Genomic DNA, 22,881 nt, shown 5'->3' on the forward strand with positions numbered 1-22,881 from the left:
CACATTCACAATTGAGAAAAAGTGATCACCTGTATGATGACATCATGCTCTCCGGGGAAGATCAAGATGTCCCACAACACCATTTTGATTTGGTGCCTACCCTTTGTGGTTACAGATTTTTTGCCCCGTGATTGCAAACAAGTTGCAATTAATTTTGTATACATTTGAAAAGTGAGAATAGCTATATTAGCATGGTTCTGAGTGAAAACAGTGGCCAAACAAAAATGGCTCCTTGAGGTGTGAAGGATATGCTTGTTGTTGGGGGCCATACATACATGGTTGACCCGTACTGGCGAATTTTGGGCATGCCACTTATATTTTTGTAAAATAAGTGATAAAACATTAATTTTTTTTTACAATGATCAAATAGCAAACCACATTGAAAATGGTGCCGAAGAAATCAGTAAACCCCTTTTTAGTTTCTTCTATACGTTTTCAAGTTCAACGAAGTTACATTTTATATGCAATACAAGTTATCAATTAAATTGTACATGTCACACTACGCCTAGTATGGGTTGCCCCCATATAGGGCTCAACCCATAGAAAGCAAAAAATCTTTTCAAATCCTCGAAAAATATTCATGTCCTAACTGGGAAACCTCGAGATGGCTGACATACTTGGATAAATAGCTTTCTCTCAGGAGGTGCTAAGATAAGAGGGAGGGTGGAGGGGAGTGGAGTGTATTTAGGGATGGAATGAGTGGGAATGATTTTAGGCCATTTTCTTTTTGGCTACCTCCCTTGTAAGGGGGGAAAAAGCCTTGGTATATGCGTGTACTTTTCCACAAACAGTACAACTCGCCCCAACATTACCCAACCCTTCTGCGACACCACTTCCATACGGAAGGGAATAAAATTAAGGGACAATGAGATGCAGGATTACCAATGTGTGTTTATTATCAAGTGAATGCGTGACAGTGGCATTTTGTATCATGGCACTTCTGGCCTACCACTTCACCTGTCAACATCTGTAACGCAACCTCACCTTGTTGACACTCCATAATAAACGCAACCTCACATCTGTCTTGAAATACACAAAATAGATCACAATAGTTGTAATTGCTTTAAATTAACAAAATAATAACAAATATTAAGACTTTGAAACAGTAATAAGACCCCTGGAGCACACGGAGCAAGGTGAGGCTAGAAGGTCTATCCCACCTTACCCCGCGTGCACTGGTGGTGTACCCATGGGAAGACTGACGGACTGACTTGACTTGAGATGATTTCCAATTAGAGTTGGCCGGGTTCAGGTCAAAGGGTCGTCAACGTGCAGCAAGACAGTGAGGAGAGTCCGCGGTGGTGCAGTGCTGGTGAAAGAACCACTTGTAGGAAAGAGAAGCTGCCTGGATGAACTCACTGAGTGAACCAGTCATGAATGACAGGAGGTGGTGCTGAGGGCACAAGAACACCTAACATCTCAACCAATAAGCATCATTGGTTAGGTGTAAAATTTTATCATCAAGTGAAACCTTCATCAGCACTTGCTTTCCCCCAAACATTCTATATGTGAATGTAGTTATCAAGTAGAAAGCAATGATTACAAGAGCTCTAAGTAAACCAGAACACTGTATTAGCAGAACAGCAGCAGTTGGAGGCAGAGGGGCAGTGGGGTGGACAGTGATGCAACAAAAACCCCCAAGTTAACACCACTGGACACCGTCACTTCTCTGTCCCAACATCCAAGCCCGACACCATTGTATCATTTGGCCTCTACCTGCATTATTGGCCTCTTTGCCTAGTTTTATATTATGTGTATGTGTGTATGTGTACGTAATATATACATATATAGATACAGATACATACATATATATTTATGCATACATATACACAAATTTATATATATTTAATATTCATATATAGATTTATATAACCTAAAATAAAAATCTTCGGCATCATTATACCTTTCCAAATTTCACGATGAAAAATGAAACCATAAAATGCTACATAATCACTCAACAAGGTCTTAAAAATTATTAAAAGGTAATGGGGAAGTGGCAAATGTGAAAAAAAGACAAATTGCACATGTAAACAGTGAAATGAACTTAAGCTTCAACATATCTGGGAGGCAAAGTTGCAGTTGAAGTGCTGCACATCCAGCAACACCAACAGAGATGATGGCAGGTGATGGGGGAGTGGGGGGAGGGAGGGGGGAAAGGGTAGCAGTGATGGGGGAGCAGGGAAAAGGGGTGTGAGGCAACACACTTGTATAATAGGCTGGCTTAGACTTGACGGCGGGGTCCCCATGCAGGAGCTGCTGTGTTTTGCATAGCTGCTGGGGCTCCAATGGAGGGGAAGTCTTCTGAAGAGTCCATATTTGGTGCCTGTTGGGCCCATGGAGCACCAGTCACCACAAATCCCTGTATCAATGAGAAATAAACATTAAGTTCTGAATCTAAATTTTCACAGTAAAGTCATTCCTTTAATTAAAGCTTTTGCTCTCTTTGAGTACCGCTATATTGTCCATTAATATCCTCTTAATGACCCTCCTATTCCACAAATAGCTTCTCTATTAATACCATGTTAACTATTAGCAATTCCATATTTAAACAATTCTAATACCTCTCCACTTACCTGAAACTCCATATCTCCCCATTACTATCAGCTCCTCTCCTATTCAAACGAGATCCTTCAACACCATGCTCACATTCCTCCCAAAAACTCACCACATGCATTGCAATAAATCTAAAATGCTTCCTCCATACGTACTCTTAACCACTTCCATACGGTGCCGCCTACGTAGGCAGCATGAGGAGCAAGTAGGTTCTCTCTAAACTGGCTTCACCAGTTTTCTATGGTTATCAAAATACATGGGTGAAAGAGAACAGACAATTTAGCACCGACTTTATTTTTTATAATGTGATTATTATGACGAGACATCGCACGTTGGGCAGCTAACGCTGCCAGACGTGCGATGTGCCCCGGAGGGAAGAGGTTAAAAACCTACATCTCCCATCCTAATTTGAAGTTCATCCACATCTTCGAAAACATTTCCCTCCATTCCATCATGTATACACCCATCTTTTTATTTAAAAGCAGTACCACTTCTTTTCCTTGACTCCTCATCACTTGACACCCTACCCACCAACTTCCAAATTCCCACTCACTCTTTCCACTAAGTTTCATTCTATGCTAACACATCCATCTTTCTTCTTATAATTACACTACTAACCTCCCTTTTACTCTGATCTGTACCAAATCCATGCACATCTAATCATCCTATTATTATGGTTCTGGCTGGAGTTCTCCCAGTCCCTCTTATACATTGACTTAAGAGAAAAATACAGTGGGGAACCCCTACTCCAGCCCATACTTGGTATTGCTGTGGCAGAACTCCCCCACCCTCAATGGCGATATGATGATTGATATGGTTCAACAAACTCCCCCCTATCAGAAGGCTAGGATGGTACCCCTCACAGTGGACTTTGTAGCATGGAATTTAATGAACCATGCCCTTAGTTCAACTTCGCCGGTGGCAGGATTCGAACCACCATACACTCAACCTTTGCCCTAACCCACTCAACCAGCAAGTTAATAATCATGCACACACACAGCCAAGGCATACATACAAACAACCCTGCTTGGCACTAACCTTGGCAACACCAGCAGATTCAGGAAAGGTTTCAGAGTGCACTGGCTTGGGGTTCATGTAAGTGTCGAGCTCCTCTTGCTCAATCAAATCTTGCATGAACTCTTCAGCTTGATTCTGTAAATACTCCTTTGCATCTTCAACATTTTCTGCTGCTCCCATGATTATCACAGTATTCTTGTCATCATCACCTCTTGGGAATTTAATCTCAACCTGTTAAAAAAAAAAAGATTAACATCTGAAAACTGGTAACAGGATATTTAATAGACAATGCATAAAAAAATCAAAAGTAAAAAGAAATTTCAAAGTAAAAGGAAATACCTTGTAATCATCCATAACTTTGCGTATTGTTCTTCCTCTTGAGCCAATCAGACGGGAATGAATACGATAATCAATTTGTACTTCTTCCTTTGTCATATTGTCCAGTTCACCTGTTATTTCCAATATGGCATCCCTAGCTGCATTAGCATTTTGCTCATAACCAATGATGGTGATCTTGTTCTTTTCCACAGCATCACGCTGAGGGAACTGAATATTGACATCGTGTTTCTCTCTAATCTTTGTGATAACTGCACCTCGCTTCCCAATAATCTTGGGATGATATTCAGGGTCAACCTCCATTGTAAGCTTGAAGGATTTTGCCTGACGATCCAACTCCTCCTCTTCCAACTGGGCTACCTTTTCTAAGAGTGCTTCCTTGGCATTCTCAACATTGGCAGGTGGTCCAGTAATGCGAATGATATCACTACGGTCCTGAGCAGGTGGCACTTGAATGTTGACATCATGCTCTGTCATCATAGCTCTAACATTGTCTCCCTTTTGTCCAATGATGTAGCGATGATGTTGGAACGAGACTTCCAACTCTGCAGTGATAGGCACCAGGGCCAAAAGAGCATCTCTGGCACCTTCACATTTGTCCTTCTTGCCCATGACCTTGACAATGTCCTGTGGCCTAGGTGCTTCCTTCTCAATTACTGGTACTGGTACTTCCCCATTAACCTGCTCCTGCTCCTCCCCTGTGGGTTCTTGTACTGGCACTGGTGGTGGCTGCTGCTGGCCACTGTCCTTTTCAGGGAACTTAATTTGTACATCAAATTCTGTTGTGATGGCTTGTACCTTGGACCCGCGAGCACCCATTACAGTACGGTGGTATTTCTGCGGTATCTCCACTTCCAAGACCACCATCTGTTCCAAATCGTCCACAATCTCAAGGATACGAGCCTTGGCAGCATCCACACATTCCTTAGCTCCCTTCAGAGTAACCTATATAAAAATTAAAATAATTGAAAATTGTTCAACAAGTAACCTATATGAAAATAAATACAAACTGTTCTTGCAATTAATAATCTGGTATCATTAATATTTGCAAAAGATTAACACTTACCTTGTCATTTTGAACCCCTGACCTAGGGAAGGAAACAGTCACACCACCATACTGGTCTGCAATTTGACGAAGAACTTCACCTCTTCTCGCAACAAAATGTCTATGATGTTTTGGGTCAACAGTCATGGTGTCTTCCACAATCTTGTCCAACTCCTTAATGGTTGCTTCCAACAACTCTTTTGCTTTTGCCACAGATTCCTTAAATAAAAAAAATAAATAAGTAAATATTTGTATATACACTGCACTAAAAATTCTCAAAGCCTTGCCCATATTTATAGCAATCTTAGTGCTTCATATAATGAAAATGTACTAGATACTTCTGCATGAAGAAACCTATACCAAGGGCTTTTTCCCCACTTACAAGGAAGGTAGCCAAAGTCAAAAGGCACAAATTCACTCCCACCCATCTCATCCTCACCCACTCCACTCCCATTCACCACCACCTCCCTCCTTTTTATCTTGGTATATATATTTCTTCATGCAGAAGTATTTAGTACATATATATATATATACATATACACATGAAGAAACACTAGAAAAGTCCAAACATATGGGGGGGGGGGGCACCGATTTTATTTCATTTGATAAGTTTCTAAGGAATCCCTTAAAACAGTTAAGGTTTATGCCCATTTTCTGTGGAGGTTTGCAATTTCAATTTTCATGGCTTCCCCACAGAACATACTTCTCTATTCAATGTTAACAGTAGTCTTGGGAAATATCATGTACTGTTTCCCATGTTATTTGAGTTTGGTGGGAGGGTTAGCATGTTATACCACAGGAAGATGGTTATGTTGAAGAGATTGGTTAGAATTTACTATGTAAACATAGGGAGTTGTTCTAGTACTTTGTTTCCTCTTGGCCTGGTGTTGTGTGTTTAGCCAGAATGTCTGGTGTATGCTCAGGTCACCTGCCAGTATGTAGTTTGTCAGAGTTGAGGGATGTACCACATATCCACTTCAACACATTCAAAACTTAACACCCCTCCCATATGTACACCTAATGGGTATATATGCTAACTTATGTCTGTTTTATTTGTATATATACACATCTATATATGTGTACATATGTAAGTGTGCATGCTTCTACTTATATTCACATGTTTAGTGATTAGGGACAAGTTGCAACAAGTCTTACCTTCTTGCCAATAACTACTATGAGCTCTTTGTCCTCATCTTGGTCTGAAGGGAAGATAATTCTTGCACCTGTGGCATCACGAATCTTTTTGATGCTGGCACCACTGCGGCCAATCAAAAATCGGTGATGCTGTGGCTTGGCTCTTACCTGTCAGGAAATTAAAGGTGTACATTAATACAGTACATACTAAGTAATGATTTTTCTCCAAAACAAGTGTATATCACCACTCATGCACAAAATATACAAACATACCTCTTCTGTGAAGCTAGCCTGCTGTTTTTCATTGCTCATATCAACTAGGATCTGCTTCACTTTCTGCACATCTTCCTTAGGTCCACGAATGGTAACCTTGTCAGACTTGGATTCTGATGGTGGGAATGTGATAGCAACGCCTCCACAATCCTCACTGATACTCTGAATCAGTTTACCTCCAGATCCAATCATTGAGTTATGGAATTTTGATGGAATGATTATGTCCACTTCAACAATGTTATCCTGAAAATGAACAACCCATGATAGTCTGGTGCAACCACAAGATGCATCCATTCCCTTGCATTCATGATTACATTCTTTTGCTTAATTTGACAACACTGAAGCATTTTTTTTTTCTGGACAATTCGTACAGTGTGTGTATGAGATATGCCTGCCTACAAAAGCAAATTCCCCTTGCTTGTAGTCAAGTCAGGTCTCAATCCTCAAACTCAACTCTTCAACAACACTCCAATACTATAACAACCACTTATACACCTGCAAAGACTTTAAATTTGCCAACCAAGTACTTCAATCAAACACCCTCTTCTCTCAATTTATGGCAAAAACAGATCAACTTGTACCAAATATAGAATAAGTATTCGAACATTCATAAGTGAAGTGACTACTCACCAATTCATTTTGTATTTTCTGGATGTGTTCCTTTGCCTTCTCCACATTCTCTTTCTTGCCTGTTATCACAATGTCATCACTGTTTTGACCTTCAGAGGGCAGGTCAATACGAGTGTTTGTCTCCTCACGAATCTGTAATGAACCTCAACTATAACAACCTCTTCACTGCATGATCAGACAGAATATCACAACTCTCTATATCATACATACATACCAAAGGCTTTTTCCCCCTTATAAGGGAGGTAGCCAAAAAACAAAGGCATAAAAACCACTCCCACCCATTCCATTCCAATCATACTCCACTCCCCTCCCATCTCCCTCTTATCTTGGACAGATAACAATGACCTGGTTTGACAAGTACCCATCAATCCCAAAATCACAATTAGATCTAAAATCAACAAAAAAACAAGTACGATGTTTCCCACCTTTTTGATATTTGCTCCACCCTTGCCAATAATAAATTTGTGGAACTTCTTAAATATTGGCACTCTAATCTGGTAAGCAGACTCCTGTAGCTCTCGCACCATCTTCTGCAGGTACTTGTAGCACTGATCTACATCATCCTTTGGACCTCTGATCTTCACAATGTCGCACTTTTCACCTGCCAAGCATAATAAAGTTCAAAATTTTACGTTATAGTTGTATTGTTAAATCCAAGCAAGACCACAAGCCTTCCAAACCAAATCACAAATTCAAGTATAAAAAAAAAAAAACCACACACACACACACACATCTTTTGCATTGAACTGGATTATAACCAAATAAAATAAAATCAATATCCTTGCACTATCTTAGTGTCTGATTTGGTAAAACATACCTGGGTCTGGGAAAGAAATCAGCACTTGATTAAACTTCTCCCGGATCTCCCGGATTTTGTCTCCCTTGGTCCCAATTATGTAACGATGGAATCTATAGAAAAGAAATACATTCAAAGAAATGGACGACTCAACATCACACTTCCTGACCTATAAGAAGCTGGCTGACCCAGAAAACATGACAACTGTCAGAGAAGTCTAACATCTGTTTCACCTCATACATACACATTATTTTTTCCTTTCACAGAGCTTACTACAGCACATTCTCTTATTTCATGAATTTTCACTGTGCAAATGAAAATATTTGCTAAGTCAACTGGAATTTTCAAGTGTTGCAAATTTACAAATTTTCATGAAAACTGTGGATATCTTTTTCTTTTTTCCCTATAAATTCACTAAACATTCACCTGTTCTCGATGATAATATCCCTTTCTTTCTCATTCTCCATTTTTGCAACAAGATCAAGAAGTTCTTGCTTGGCCTTGGCCACACCCTCCGGACTTCCTTCCAAACGGATAATATTGTTACCATCTGCTTCAGAGATGTTGATGAGAACTTGAGTCTCCCCTCTGATGCGGTTGATATTTGAGCCACTCTTACCAATGATATGTTTGTAGAATCTGTAGACAAAATTACAAATTTCAATACATGCAAGTTAAGAAGCCGTCTACCTCATTTGAATACAAGTTGGCATTCCCAAATAAATATCTTACCTCGGATTTACAGGTATTTCATCAAAGGTAATCTTCTTCTGTAAATCTGAAATCATGTTCTCCAGCCTTTCTTTTGCTACCTCAACTTCCTCTGGAGGGCCTTCCAGTTTTATGACTTCCTGTTTATCTGGAAACTCTACTTGCACCTACAAGTCAAAGAAAAAAGATACATCAAAAAGGTTAAGAAGCCATGCCGTTGGGGAAGAGTATGTATACACAATATCAATTAATATGTTGCCCCAGGGAACCAGTAACAGCTAGTGGGTTGGTCCATAAGACAAAGAAAAAATAGTGTTGTCTTGGTGAGACATTCAATGTCTTTATGTAGTGACAACCTGGCACCGTTTGTTTTTATGACCAGGTCTACTCTGTGTTGATACTGTTTTGGTGCTACAAGTTATGCTACTGTGGTTCTTTCTATTCTTGAGGTTTTCCTGTTGTGATAACTTCCAGAAAAGCTTTAAGAAGTAGGGATTTTTGTGGTTGGTCTTGAAGGACTTTGTTAATGATCCAAACATGTACATATTTTTTGTATGGATACATTGATTGAGAGAAGCGAGTAAATGCCTTGGTGGTTTAAAAAGTGTAATGAGGAATAGGAATCTGGGAATGGATGCTAAGAGGAGACTGTATGAAGGAGTGATTGTTCCAACAGCACTGTATGGAGCAGAAACATGGAACATGAGAGAGGAAGAGAGAAGGAACTTGAATGTGTGAGATGAAGTGTCTGAGAAGTATGATGGGGGTTACTAGGCTAGATAGAGTGAGAAATGAGGAAGTGAGGAGGAGAACAGGGGTGGAAAGGGAGCTGGGAGATAGGGTGGATGAAAGAGTATTAGGATGGTTTGGACACATGGAAAGAATGAGTGAAGAAAGACTAGTAAAGGAGGTATGGAAGGCAGATGTGGAGGGAGTGAACATGAGGGGATGTCCTAGGATGAGATGGATGGATGGGGTGAAGGGGGCTTTGGGGAAGAGGGGAATGTCGGTTGAGGAAGGACGGGAGAGGACAGAAGACAGGGGTGAATGGAGAATGGTTGTATATGGATGATGTTGTGATGCATGAGGTGGATTGGACAGGGGAATGGGGGTGAGGTAGTGTGTGTGAGCAAAAATTTTGACGCAGACCAAAGGGATTTCTCCCCGTCCTCTCCTTTATATGGGGGGACGGAGAGGGGGGGTCGCCGATTTAATGAAGCGGCCTTGCTGTGGATGTGCTGTGTCCTGCGACACTGCTTCTGACCCAGGGCAGTGGACAGGGTGCAGGGATGACCCATCATCTAGGAGGTGCTAAGATGGGAGGGAGGGTGGAGGGGTGTGGAGTGTTTTCGGGGATGAAATGGGTGGGAATGTTTTTGTGCCTTGTCCTTTTTGGCTACCCCCCTGGTAAGGGGGAAAAAAGCCTTGGTATATGTATGTATGTATGTACATTGTTTGATGTAGGTGGTAGGTCGTTTGGAAGTTTGAGCAATACGTCTTTTTCATTCAGTTGGTTGAACTTGTGTAAAGAAATGGGTGGGTACTATAGTGGGTTCTTGCACAGAACTGTGCCCCCATCATTTTCATATGGTGTTTTATATGGAAGATTATAGCTTGTGTGTGCAGATATTTTATTGGAATGGTGTTGGAGCATAATAATATATTTAGTCTTCTTTTGTGCAATCTATATTTTTTTTTTCAATGGTTGAGAACCATACTGTGGAAGAATTAATAAGTGGTTCTCAAGACCTCTTTGTAGACTGATCAGTCTCCTACTGACCAAAACCAATACTTGCTACTGGTATTCTATATTCCATCTAGGAGACTTACCTTAGTCAAATCTTGGGTAATCTGTCTAATGTTGACTCCTTTACGGCCAATAATAAACTTGTGTTGCCATAATGGAGCTTCAACATCAGCACTAACAACACTATTGGCTTTTGCATACACCATTGTTAAAGCTGCAAATATAAAAGTATATTTCAATACACAGGACAGTTCTCAATTTTCAATATATAAAGAATAAAATCTACAACACACATCCAATGCACAATCATTATAATTGGAAAATAAGAAAACTGATCAAGTTGAAAGCATACACAAATCTGATGCAAGGTATGATAAATTAATAAGTGACAGGACCCCATGACTGTTGCTCCCCAACACACACACATCTGAAACAAGGTATGTCACATTGGAGAATAAAAGACAGGACCCCATGTTCCATGATTGTTACCATGCACACACTATGGAAATTATCCCTAGACAGTCTAGGAAAGGACAACCCAAATACAGACCAAAAGAAAGAAATAACATCCATCTATATATTATGGACTTCTTCCCCTTTATAAGGGAGGTACCTAGTCAAGTCATCCACCCATTCCACTCCCATCCTCCACCCATGTTTCCCTCTCGTCTTAACTCTTGTAGAGGAGGTCATCCCTGTCTCCTGCCCACTGCCCAGGTCATAAGCAATGCAGCAAGACAATACATCCACAGCTGAGCCACTTCATTTACACAGTGACTCTCCAGTCACCCCTATCCCGTCTTCTCCCTTCCCTGCTCAAGGCCCTTCTTCAGTGTACCAAAGCATAACAATCAATAACCTTGAAAACCGTGGAACACCTTATGCATCAAATCTACGACTAACCTGGTCCAAGCTTGTCAGCAGGGCCTCTTAAGGAGATGGTCTCTGAGAGGGAATCAGCAGAGGGCATCTCAATGGACACACCCGTTTCCTGAAGAATCTCAGCAATATGGGAACCACGAGACCCAACTACATACTTGTGTTGGGACTTGCGTACCTCTACAGATACAGTTTGACATTTCTTCTCCTGAAAGCATGATGATTATTTTTGTTAATCAACAAAAAACATTAATTACTTCAGGGGACACACCACTTAAAAGAGCGAGATACAGAAAGTAGGTGAGCAGGTCCCCTTAATAAATTCATGTTATCAACCTACAACTAAGAGGACAATAGAAATATTACATTAATATACCAAAAGGCCCTCTTTCCCTCTTGTAGGGGGGTTTGGGTGGCTAAGGGAAAGTAAACTAATTCAATCCTGCCTTCAACAATTACAAAAAGTATTGGTACAATTCCAGTCTACGTACCATTTCCTTGTAGACCTTTGTCATGATTGTTTTGCAATTCAACACTCCATCCTTTTCTCCTGCAATAGTAATTTCATTCTTTGCGACACTTGGGGGAGGGACATTGATCCTCACATTGTTCTCCTGCATCAAAGCATTTATCTTCTCATTATTTGCACCACAAATGAATGGGTGGTATTGCTTGGGGATCTCCAGTTTCTCGTAAGCTTGTTTGCTCTGCAACATGCAAGCCATTTATTAGAGACGAATATGCAAGTTACACAACATTAAACTTCACCTAAAATTCAGACAAATGCCTCATCCATCCAAACCATATGCACAAAGATGCCCAAGGAAATCTTAGATCATAAAACATGACTTAAGGCCCTACGGACAACTCCAGTGCAACGGTTCAGTCTCGTCATCGTTTCATCATATACAGGAACTTTCTACCCAATACAAATTTTGCCAAAGATTAGTTTGCATCTACTTACCTTCTCATCAGAAATAAGTCTTATCTCGTGCATTGCTTTCTCAATGTTGTCCTTTGTACCAAAAACAATAATTTCATCTGAATCATCAGCAGCACTTGGCACCTGTATCTTTGTAGCCGTTGCAACTTCCAAGTCCTGAAGCTTCTTTCCCTTCTTCCCAAGAATGAAGCGGTGATGTTCCTGTTTAGGCAAAAGCTCCAAGTTAGCACAATAGGTTAGAACCAATTCCTGGTGCAATAAAAGGTGCCAAATGGTCACAATACAAAGGACAATGATGATGATGATGATGATGATTTTGTTTAACGTCACAAACTCCCCCTATCAGGAGGCTAGGATGGTGCCCCTTTCAGAGGACTTTGTGGCGTGGGATTTAATGAACCATGCCCTTAGTTCAACTCGCCCCGAGCAGGATTCGAATCGCCATCATCTCGACCTCCGTCACAAGTAACGACACCCTAACCTGCTCAGCCAGCAAGCATCGTAAAAGGACAATGAAATGGGTAATTAAATGATCCAACTCCTTCAAATACCTTTGGCACTTTAACAGTCTGTCTAGCTTGTGTCTGGAACTTCTCTAGGACTAGTCTCCTGGCTTTGAGTACGGCATCATTCTTGCCAGTAACCAGGAAGGTGAGCGACTGGTCTTTGGCAGATGAAATCTCAATATGAGCTCCTGTTTTGGCCGTAATATCTGCACAGATACGAGAGGATGCAGATTCTCCAAATTGGCTGTTCCCATCAATCTTAGCTCTTTCTTCATGTGGAACTCTGAACACCTGTAATAAATACATGTATACATACACTAAAAGGCCCTTTCTCCATTATATGGGGAGGGGGGGGGTCAGCAACAGCATATACCCACCCTGTAATAAAACACCTTTTGTTAATGCCACTACTATTTAGAGAATCCGGTTTTGGTTTATGGTAAATCTCTATCAAAGTATTTCCATGAACCTAATTCTAACATTCAATGCAAAACATATATACACACTTACATATACCAAGGGTTTCCCACCCCCTTACAAGGGAGGTAGCCAAAGTCAAATACATAAATCCACTACCACCCATTTCATCCCCACATACTCCACTCCCATTCACCACTTCTCCCTCCCTCCCTCTTTTCTTGGCTGCTCCTGGATGGCAGGTCATCCCTGCATTTTGCCCACTGCCTTAGGTCAGAAGCAATGCAGCAAGACAAAACATTATGAATAATAACAGGAATGATTGATGTGAATGTTCAACATGTCTGAGAAGGAAACATGGGACCAATGACAGGTATTTGCAGGTGGAGGTCCTCCTAATTGGAGAGCAAACCTGCCCAGTTTAAAAACTCGAACCCTTCACAACCATCAGGAGATGCAGCCTTGAGGGGCTGATACTTGGTCTCTGGGCTGGGCCCCAAGAGCTCTATCAACTTCAACTGTATTTCTTATACTTTTTCAGTTGACACCTGGCAACTGCTCCCCTTCCCATACTACTTTCAGCCAGTGACAGAAATAGTCACACACTAACAACATACAACATCCACTGTGAGGACGAGTTTTCCACTTGGAGAAATTTGAGGCCATATTCAATTAAGGATGCGTCATGGTAAACTGAACAAGAGCAAATAGTTCAATTATCCAAACAAAGTATTTGTAGTACTTTTGGCAGGATCAATCTGTCAAATGTGGTTAAGATGTATGGGTATGAAGTTTGGGGCCTTCATGGACATGCACAAGGCATAGGGTTGGGCTGACACCTTTGGAGGATGTGACAAACATCAGGAAGTCTGTTGATGGCCATCAAAAGTATTCATAGAAGTACTAAGGCATGCGAGTTTTATAATGTGGAGTGCAAATAGTCTGTATAAGGGATGTGTTATTCAATGTCCATTTAGAGTGAGTGGTAAAGAAGAGGTTTCGAATTTATGGGCAAGAATAGGACAGGGGAAGGCAGCTTGCTGTTACTTGTGAATGACACTGATAAAATCTCTTTAAGGAAATAACTGCTACCTCACATTTCACGAACTAAAAACTCACAGCCCCACATAGTCCTCTGGCCCTCCACACCATGTTTGGGAACAAATATTAGACTTCGTTTTTCTAGTCCGAGATTGTCACTGGCTTGTGGTAGAAGTAGGCAATCTCCTTATGTGAAAATAAAGAAACATGACCTCAGTTTATTGAGATCCTTGGCTCCATCCGTAGATTAGCGTCATCCCTCTGTATTTAATCTCCTGATGGAGGCAAGGGTGGGGACATTTTGGAGATGAGCAGCAAGGAAACCATTCTCTCTTGTCCTCATCTCAAAGGACTACAACATACAAGTAGCTGTCATTGGTCTATGCAATAATCCCTAAATATTTCTCATTTCACTCATCATTTAACCTTATGTTATTTTTTCTACCTTTTACCTATGAAAGAGAAAACCGCAGTGCTTTCTCACTTACCTGGGTTATAACTGAAGATGCAATACGCATGTCGCTGTTCTTGCTCCAGCTGCTGGCCGCAACTTCTGGGGCCGGGGCAGAGGCTGGGATGGAGTTGGGCAGTGCCGGAAATAACTGTCAAGTACACAACGAATATGTATGCTATGAGAATTCATGTCCAATGGGCTAATGTAGTGAAATATTGCATATATGATATCCATACTTACATACACACACACACATTATATATAATACACATACATCTATATCTATCAAAACTTGTCAAGTTCCCTTACTTCATCATAACTAAGGGGCTCATAAGCCTGGTCAGCATTGGTTGTCGGTGTGGCGGCAGCTGCAGCTGCAGAGGTAGTTGTGGGGGAAGGGGGGGCGGGTGGATCAACCTCCTGGGGGCTGGAGGGATCTAGAGTCACCACTGGAGTGGTAGTGGGCTCCATCACTGTCTGCTGCATTGGGGTCGGGTCCATGATTCGTGCCGAGTCGTTACAGTAACACTGCAATTAAATAAAAACATTAATTTGCAAGATGGACCCAAATCAAATTTAATTAATTTGCTTTTTTTTCCCACTTTGATAATTGTATTTCATTTCTATGATATTCAAGTGGTTTGGTATATCAATACAACGTAACAAGCTGCAATTTGTTGAACAGCATCACAAGTGCTTGAAACCCTGGGGAATGCAAATGAAGATGACTGATTAGCCAATCCATATGTTCTTCTCAATGACTAATTCATCAGTTCCAGACTTTCTAATTAAAATCACTAATGAACTTGATAAGTAAAGCCTACATAAAAGAAAGCAAAATGACAAGAATACATGGAGGGTATGGAAAAACACTGAGACCTTTGCTATAGCTGTTTCTATCCACAAACTGAACAGTGGAAGAGAACACAGTAACCATACAGATGGCAAGCGAGAGATGCATTCCGAGAGACTACGCAAAAAATGCAACCCCAGCTAAACACATACACAGTTTTCCATACAGATGAAAAGTACTTGGAATAGCTTAGGAGAGACTGTCCAAGATGGAACAAACAATTTAAAATCTAAATATGATAATTGGAAAACAAGAAAGACCAAAATGGAACCGTATGTGAATTTGAAGCCATCTATCTATATACCAAGGGCCTCTTCCTCCTGTAAGGTAGCCAAGCAAGGCATGCACCCACCCCAACCCAATCCACTACCATCTGTTTCCCTTTCATCATGCTCCTTGTGGATGTACAGTCATCCAGCTCCTGCCTACTGCCCTGGTCAAAAGCAATGCAGCAAGACCGAATACACTCATGAATTTGAATCTATGTATAATGAATTGGAGAGCCGGAGACAGACTCTACAAGCACTGCTCCCTTCCTGTAAGGCCCCAGAAAGAAAGGAAAAAAAAAATAATAATAATAATAATAACAATAAATAAATAAAAATAAAGCTATAAAAAGCACCATAATGAAAAAATTACCCAACCTCCACCCAACAGGAGCAACATGAGGAAAAATATAAAAACAACAATGCAACATCTTCAAAACAAGTTTTCAATCTACAACTCCACATAAGATTACTAGATTTGTAAAACAAAACTACAGTTGCCACCTGCCCCCTTCTCCAACAAAGTAGAACATTAAAATAATGACAAATTACAAAAAATCCTAATCAGAAGACCTAGACAAGCTATTTAACATCCACCTAAAACACTTTAGCCCAAATGTAAAAAAAGCTCTTTACTGATACATTCATTGGACTCCTGGTAATATAACAATTTCAACAATCTGGAAAAGAGCAGACACAATGCCCATCATGAAACACTACCACAAATCCTGGCATCCTACAGACCAATCTCATCACTGTCCATCACATCACAAGTTAACAAAGACTGATCAGACAAAGAAATGTAACAAATCCACCCACTTCCCCAAACCAACATGGGGAGGGGGCAGTAAACATCTCAATCATCATTAATAAAGTGTTGGAGGGATATAATAAAGCACCATCCGAAAGAATGATATCACATAGTCCAAAGATTTACCATCAAACATGACGACTGACATGCACATCAAGAAACCCGAGACAAAGAAACTGCACCATGCTATTACCTAAGAAGCAATTCTCTCACGAGCACTTTTCAACCACAAGTGATCTCAACACATCAAATCCTGAGCACAACACCAAAGGATTCGCCTATGCCGTTGACTTGACAGCATCCCCAGCACAACTACAAAATAGCTACTAAGAACACCCAAACTCGCACAAAATAGAATGAATACCTTCTCTCAGAAATATTCAGTAACATTGCTCGCCCCAGATAATCATGAATCAATGAACCATCCAATAGTAAAATTCAATGGAAAAATCCTTCCACTGGTAACTATAATGGATGGCAGAGGAATCCAGACTCGTGTCTTCCCAAGATGGTGTTCTATGGAGAGCTCATAGAGGGAAGAAGAAACTGAAGAAGACAGAAGCATCGCTACAAAGATTTTCTGAAATGCCACACGAAGACCAGACAGACTGAAATGTCACATGAAGACCAGACAGACTGACCACAACATGCAGGAGAAAAAAACAGAGGACGGGAAGAAGGGGCAACAAAATGTCAATGGAACCAAGAAGACTGTGGAACAGAAATGTCAGAGCCCTACCTTATGAAACATGAAACTCATCACACACTACCAAAAAACAACACAGTTTCAGTTTAGCCAATGTGGACTTTTTGCTACTCAAAGGCAGGACTAATGGCCCAGAGAAGAGCTTGCCAATGAGGAAAAAAAAAAATAAATAAATAAATAAATAAATAAATTAAATAAATATATATATAAAAACTCCCTTCACAATGCAGTCATCATAAAAATTGATGGACTACCAAGGATGATGGTAACTATAATGACTAAGGTGTTTCAATTTTCAATGAATGTTGAAGTCTCAGCCCCACATTAACTGAAAACAGTCATCAGGTCTTCACACAGTGTCTGTAGCATTGTTATGGGACTGTTTCCATGTCATCATTTGAAATTGGCAAGTAAAGGGAAGCTGTTGTCAATGTCAGCTTTTGTGTAAAAATGTCTAAGAAATACAACTAAAGGTCATAAAGATGGATCTTAGGGCCAAGCCAGTGACAATGTTAACCCATGAGGACTGCACCTTATGGAGGTGAAGGGGTGGGTGGGTTTTGAAAACCCATACAGCAAAGGAAGAAAGTGTATGAAATGGTTGCAAAGGATCCTTGGGAGATGTAGACTGGTTCCTAAACACAAATGTGGTTGGTTCCCCTAAACATGGGTATAGGGAATGTAATTCATGTGGAGCCCAACCTAAAAGGTTGGGCTGACTACATGGAATATGCCCATGGTCAAAATATATAAAAGTATTTAGGAATGTGTCACCATCTCCCCCTTCATTTCTAACTGTAACCAACACTATGCAAACTCTGGTACAGAATTAGGATTAGTACAGGGGACACAGCCAGAACAAAACTGGCTATAGAACTACAGTAATGAGAGGTGTTGCCCAGGGCAGGGAACTCATTCTCTACTGTGTTCTACATTTTGTTGATTCTGGCTTGGGGCCAATGCCAATGGGTACAGAGCAGGTGCATTTCTAAGTGAGCACCTCACTATGACCAGGGTCTCAACCCAGGAGCAGCAACCATTAAAACTGCTGCACTCTAGAGCACAGTTTGTAGGGTACAGCTACTATAATGGGATGCCATGAGGCCATTGGATTATCATTTGTTACAGCCACAAGCGAATGAGTCGATTGAGAGTGAGAGTGAAAGTGAGAGTGTGAGAGAGTGAGAGAGAGAGAGAGAGAGAGAGAGAGAGAGAGAGAGAGAGAGAGAGAGAGAGAGAGAGTGAGAGAGAGAGAGAGTGAGTGAGTGAGTAAAAGTAAAAAGAAGAATGCTGTGTGGTTCTAGTCCTCTGCTGATTAAATTGTTTTTGTATAGTTTTTTCTGTGTGTGCACATGAAAATTTGGGGAGGTGGGAGGGAGAACTCTTGATGCAGTAGATATCTTAGTAATGCCGAAGATTGATGGGTGTCTTGCGAGAGATATCAATTATGGGATCTAATGTTCTGATGGCTGTGGGAGAGAGGCAGGTTCGGCATCAATGGATCTGTCAGTAAGCCTTATCATAGATAACATTTTTTATGATAATCACCATGGGACAGTGTTTCAGAAGCATGATGGGTATTATGTGGATGGAGAGTGAAAAATGAGACGAGGAGAGCAGAGGTAGAAAGTGAGATGGCAAGTAGGGCTGATTAAAATGCCAGGATGGTTTGGGCACATGGAAAGAATGCATAAGGAAAAACTAGAAAAAGATTGTGGAGAACAGAGGTAGATGGAGTGAAAACTAGAGAAAATATGGAGGGCAGAGGTGGATGGAGTGAATTTAGGGGAAGACCAAGTACGAGATGCATGGATGGGATGAAGGGACCCTTAGAGTAAAAGGGGAATATCTGTAAGGTAAGGGAGAAGGCAAAGGACAGATGTGAGTAGAGTGGGGCAGGAGGTATTTGGATTGTGGAGATTAATTTGAGTTTGATCAGTAATCATTCACTAGTGGAGCCTGGGGACGATGAAGGATCTAAGGGATCAAGTTTTTGAGGATCCTGGGTATGGAGTTTGTATCAGAACAGGGTGTATGCTTTGTCCACTTGTTTTGTGGAAGTCCAAGTACCAACTAGCAAGGAGAGTACGGGTGATATGCTTCGGGTATTTGGAGAGGGGATGTTTTGGTGGTATTTTGAGATGGAGAGGATTTTGATCTGTTTTCCATTAATTGAGCCAGTTGTTATATTGTTTCTGTTAGGAAGATATGTCTTTTCTTAGGACAGGATGAGGAAGACTTTGGTGGGATTGTAGTGGGAAGGTGTGGTGAGCTATAAGAAGTGGGAGGTTATACACTTGTTCATGGGTCGAGTCTTTTGCTCATCTTGGTGAGGATGAGGGGGCAGAAAGGTAAGTAGGGAGACTGGTGTCAGAATGGTGGATGGAAGCATTTCTACAGACAATTCCAGATTCACACATCATGGATCTCACAGACTCGTGCTTTTTAAACATCGTCAAGGCAAAGGATGTCTTGTTTTTTTATTTTGTCATACCACAAGAGGGAAAGGGAAGAGCGAGATATGGAAGGCAGAGGAGAGAGGGGAGAAAAAAAAAAAAAAACACTGCAAGAGAGCAAGACTCACAAAGTTCAAAAAGACCAGAGGAAGAATATATCACTTACCAAAATTGACAAAAGTTGAAAATTATCACTTTGTATAGCACTAGGTATAGACTACACTGACAAAGGAGATCTCTTGATGCGGGATAGGAGGGCTTTAAGGTCACAAGACCAAATCAAAAGTGTCTACAGGCTGTGTAGAAACCATTTTCCACACAGATGTATATTTGAAATAGCTTAGAAAGCAAAATAGCCTTAGCCGGAACAAAAATGAATTCAAATCTAAGTATAATTGGAAAACAAGGATATGGCCCAAGTTGGAACTATACATGAAATTAAGACATTGTTATAATAAATTAGGGAGTAGGAGACAGGATGCTACAAGCATTGCTCCTTTCCTGTATACTTCATTTAGGCAAGTATACCAAGAAATTACTCATGACTAATACGGGTGAGATGAGTCACAGCCCTTAAGAATGGGTAGGGCTATCCTCTTCCCATGTGAAGTCGGTTTAGTTACACACGTGTAAAGTCCTCATATTCGTTAGTTAGAATAAAGTGACACTCCTGCCTTTCCCTGACCCGGACAATTGTATGCGTGAGCTTCTGTTCATCACTCATGGCAAATGATCACACCTACATGCTATAGAAAAGGTGAGTTAATGTCCATGCATCCGTAACAATAATCTCTCGCACAGAACAGTAGCATAAGCTTTTTCAAAGTCCATATATATTAAATCTACACTGTTCCTTTAGCCATAGCCTTGAGATAACTAAATAGATTGAAATTTTCTAAACACATTCCAGCATATTCTTAGTAAACAACTCCTTTTAAGCTACCCCCCTCTCCTCTTCCTAAAATATGAACCTAATTATTCATTCCCTATTGTAGTCCATTCAAACTATTCATTGCATATATAAAGGATCCATTCCTGATACATTACTTAATTTACTTTTCATAAACATAAAAATTCAAATTATATAATTTTAGTTTCCAATCTGAACTCTAGAATGAAATCTACCAAAAACTAACCACCTTCATCTTATGTAACACAAAATTTGATCCTGATCACCTTTCTTTCCACACTATCTAAAATCCATAAATAACAATAAGGTCAACCAGTTTCCTGCATACATTTCATGAAGAGTAGAAACTTGGATTACCTTCAAATTGCCTGGTATGCATAGAGCCACAGTACAAAACTAGATAACCATATTCCACTGCAACATTTAAACCTATCACGCTTTCAAATCTTCCCATGGACTAATGCCAGCCACTGATAAGGAATTACAAAACCTTATGGAAGCTTTCCACAACACGTAAATTCCTGAATCACAAAGGCATGGATATTTCACATGAAACAGACGTTGTCCAATAGCTTCCAATGTAACCCATATTTCAAATACTTTAAAGAAATGTTACTGGACAAGATTTTTTATACCTATTGCCTAGGTAATGGTTTTATATTCAACACAAAGTAGGAAGACATCACTTCATGTGCAGTGTGAGGAAGAGCAGTAGTTGCTATCAAGGACAACAAGGTACTCAAGTACTACATCCAATCCAAAACCTGTCCACCATACAAGGAGGAAAAAAAAAAAAAAAAAAATCACACACTGGGCTTGAACTTTTAAAAATCTTTTTACAATTCTTAAACTGGGAAATGTGATGGTTCCTTGACAATCTAAATCTGCTTCATACATTGAAACAAACCAATCATCAGTTTATAGTTCTGAACAAAACTACTCGTACTTCCCACTTTGCCTATAATAAATACTTATTATATGCTTGTTCTATTTTATTAATCTAAGCAAAATTACTCCAATCCAAGCAATATATCTTCAGAACCAGGAAATTACTGTACATGAGAACAACAATCTTCAACAGGAAACAATCTGCTATTGAAGCCAAATAAATAAAATCAACTTGGACCAAAATCACTTCAAGATATTCACAATGAACTATCCAAAAGCCATGTTAAGTAATAAAAATACACAGTAAGAAAAATCACTTGGAGCCAACATGAAAGTCTATGCATTCATTTGACACACAACTTGACAAATGTATAACAATGAGGATGACATAACGCCTGTCAAATATCAGCAGCTACGAAGAATAAATAAAACACCTCTACAGCAAATCTGCGAGCATACTTAGGATACACTTTGATGTTAAAGCGATGTTTATTGGTATAATTGGAGGTAGAAAAGGTTCATACGACAATGCATCTCGTACGAGTAAACAACATACTACACTGAGGAGTTGGACTAAACCGAGCTACAATTACTGATGCACCGGAAATTTCGCTGAAAATGCCGGTAGCGAGTCACCACGGGTTAGAGAAAGGGCATGAGCAATGCACTCAGGCATCACCGGTTCTTCCCTACTTCCACCAGCTGGTGTAGTCCAAACGATGAAGCCAATGACCCACGTCTTTTTACAAACTATTCCTCACTTAAAAACACAACATCTCAACTCGTCTAAAACAATTAACACCCCACGGAAAAGAAAACAATCATGTTCGTAATATTTCGGTGAACCAGCACATGTGGCTAAAAAGTGTCAGGCAGGTATAGGGTCATCCTTGGACGCTTCGCAACCCATTTACACCAGGCGACGTGGCAGGGCTCTCAAGACCTGTTCTGCAAACATGTACTCACTTTACTGTATCCAGGGGATCCGTCCTAAAGAAAACTGCTCACGGGTAGTCGCTCCACTTTGATGGTGGTACTCTGTAAAGATGAGATTGCTCTGTAAGTAAGGAGTCGGGTAAATAATTTGATAATATGACACATCACAGCACCGTCACGTCTCCTCACCGTCCACGCACAGAGCGAAATGCCAGAGTTGGAGCGCAGACGACAAAGCGAAAGAGCAATGTTGCCAAATTTCTTACGGACATATCTTTAACTCAGAAATATCAATAACTACAAGTACTAGAAACAGTATTAATACAAATTATGGTGTAATAAAGTAAATATTTCTTAAGATTATTATTAAAGGGTAAGTTATGAGCATTTTTTCTCATGACCGATTACATAAATACTCAATTAGTGTTTAATTGGTGATATTCCCATATTATATATGTTAAATTGGAGTAATTATTTATTTAATTCCCATTTCCCAATACAATTATGACTTAATTTCAATGTTTATTGACAGGGTATGTTGTAGATTTGGCAAAGTAGTCTGAACTTTAGTAA

General features: G+C 40.3%; 1 protein-coding gene across 2 annotated transcripts; it reads right to left on the reverse strand.

The window, feature by feature from the left end:
* Positions 1-878: 878 nt before the first annotated feature.
* Positions 879-22,495, reverse strand: Dp1 (satellite-binding protein 1 Dp1). Of its 2 annotated transcripts, XM_076198661.1 has the most exons (20): positions 22,339-22,495; positions 14,792-15,010; positions 14,517-14,630; positions 12,616-12,861; positions 12,086-12,265; positions 11,613-11,828; positions 11,146-11,329; positions 10,326-10,456; positions 8,517-8,662; positions 8,211-8,423; positions 7,806-7,897; positions 7,414-7,589; positions 6,989-7,120; positions 6,359-6,601; positions 6,107-6,253; positions 4,973-5,170; positions 3,910-4,851; positions 3,592-3,801; positions 2,205-2,359; positions 879-1,309 (listed from the first exon to the last, which is right to left on the reverse strand). In XM_076198661.1, exons 2-19 carry the CDS (start codon positions 14,981-14,983, stop codon positions 2,222-2,224), a joined length of 3,900 nt encoding a protein of 1,299 aa, XP_076054776.1. In that variant the 5' UTR covers positions 14,984-15,010; positions 22,339-22,495; the 3' UTR covers positions 879-1,309; positions 2,205-2,221. The 2 variants fall into 2 exon arrangements, with proteins under 2 accessions (XP_076054776.1, XP_076054775.1); XM_076198660.1 differs by having other exon boundaries at positions 879-2,359.
* Positions 22,496-22,881: the final 386 nt, after the last annotated feature.

The sequence above is a fragment of the Oratosquilla oratoria genome, chromosome 15 (genome assembly GCF_046742065.1).
Source record: "Oratosquilla oratoria isolate Oo_2021 chromosome 15, ASM4674206v1, whole genome shotgun sequence".
Taxonomy (NCBI): domain Eukaryota; kingdom Metazoa; phylum Arthropoda; class Malacostraca; order Stomatopoda; family Squillidae; genus Oratosquilla; species Oratosquilla oratoria.

Excerpts from the sequence above, each read along its gene's own strand:
- Dp1 (XM_076198661.1), bottom strand. The coding sequence starts at position 14,983 with ATGGACCCGACCCCAATGCAGCAGACAGTGATGGAGCCCACTACCACT. Across the intron at positions 7,121-7,413 it reads GTGGAGCAAATATCAAAAAG|ATTCGTGAGGAGACAAACAC; the intron begins GTGGGAAACATC and ends GGTTCATTACAG. Across the intron at positions 2,360-3,591 it reads AATCTGCTGGTGTTGCCAAG|GGATTTGTGGTGACTGGTGC; the intron begins GTTAGTGCCAAG and ends TCATTGATACAG.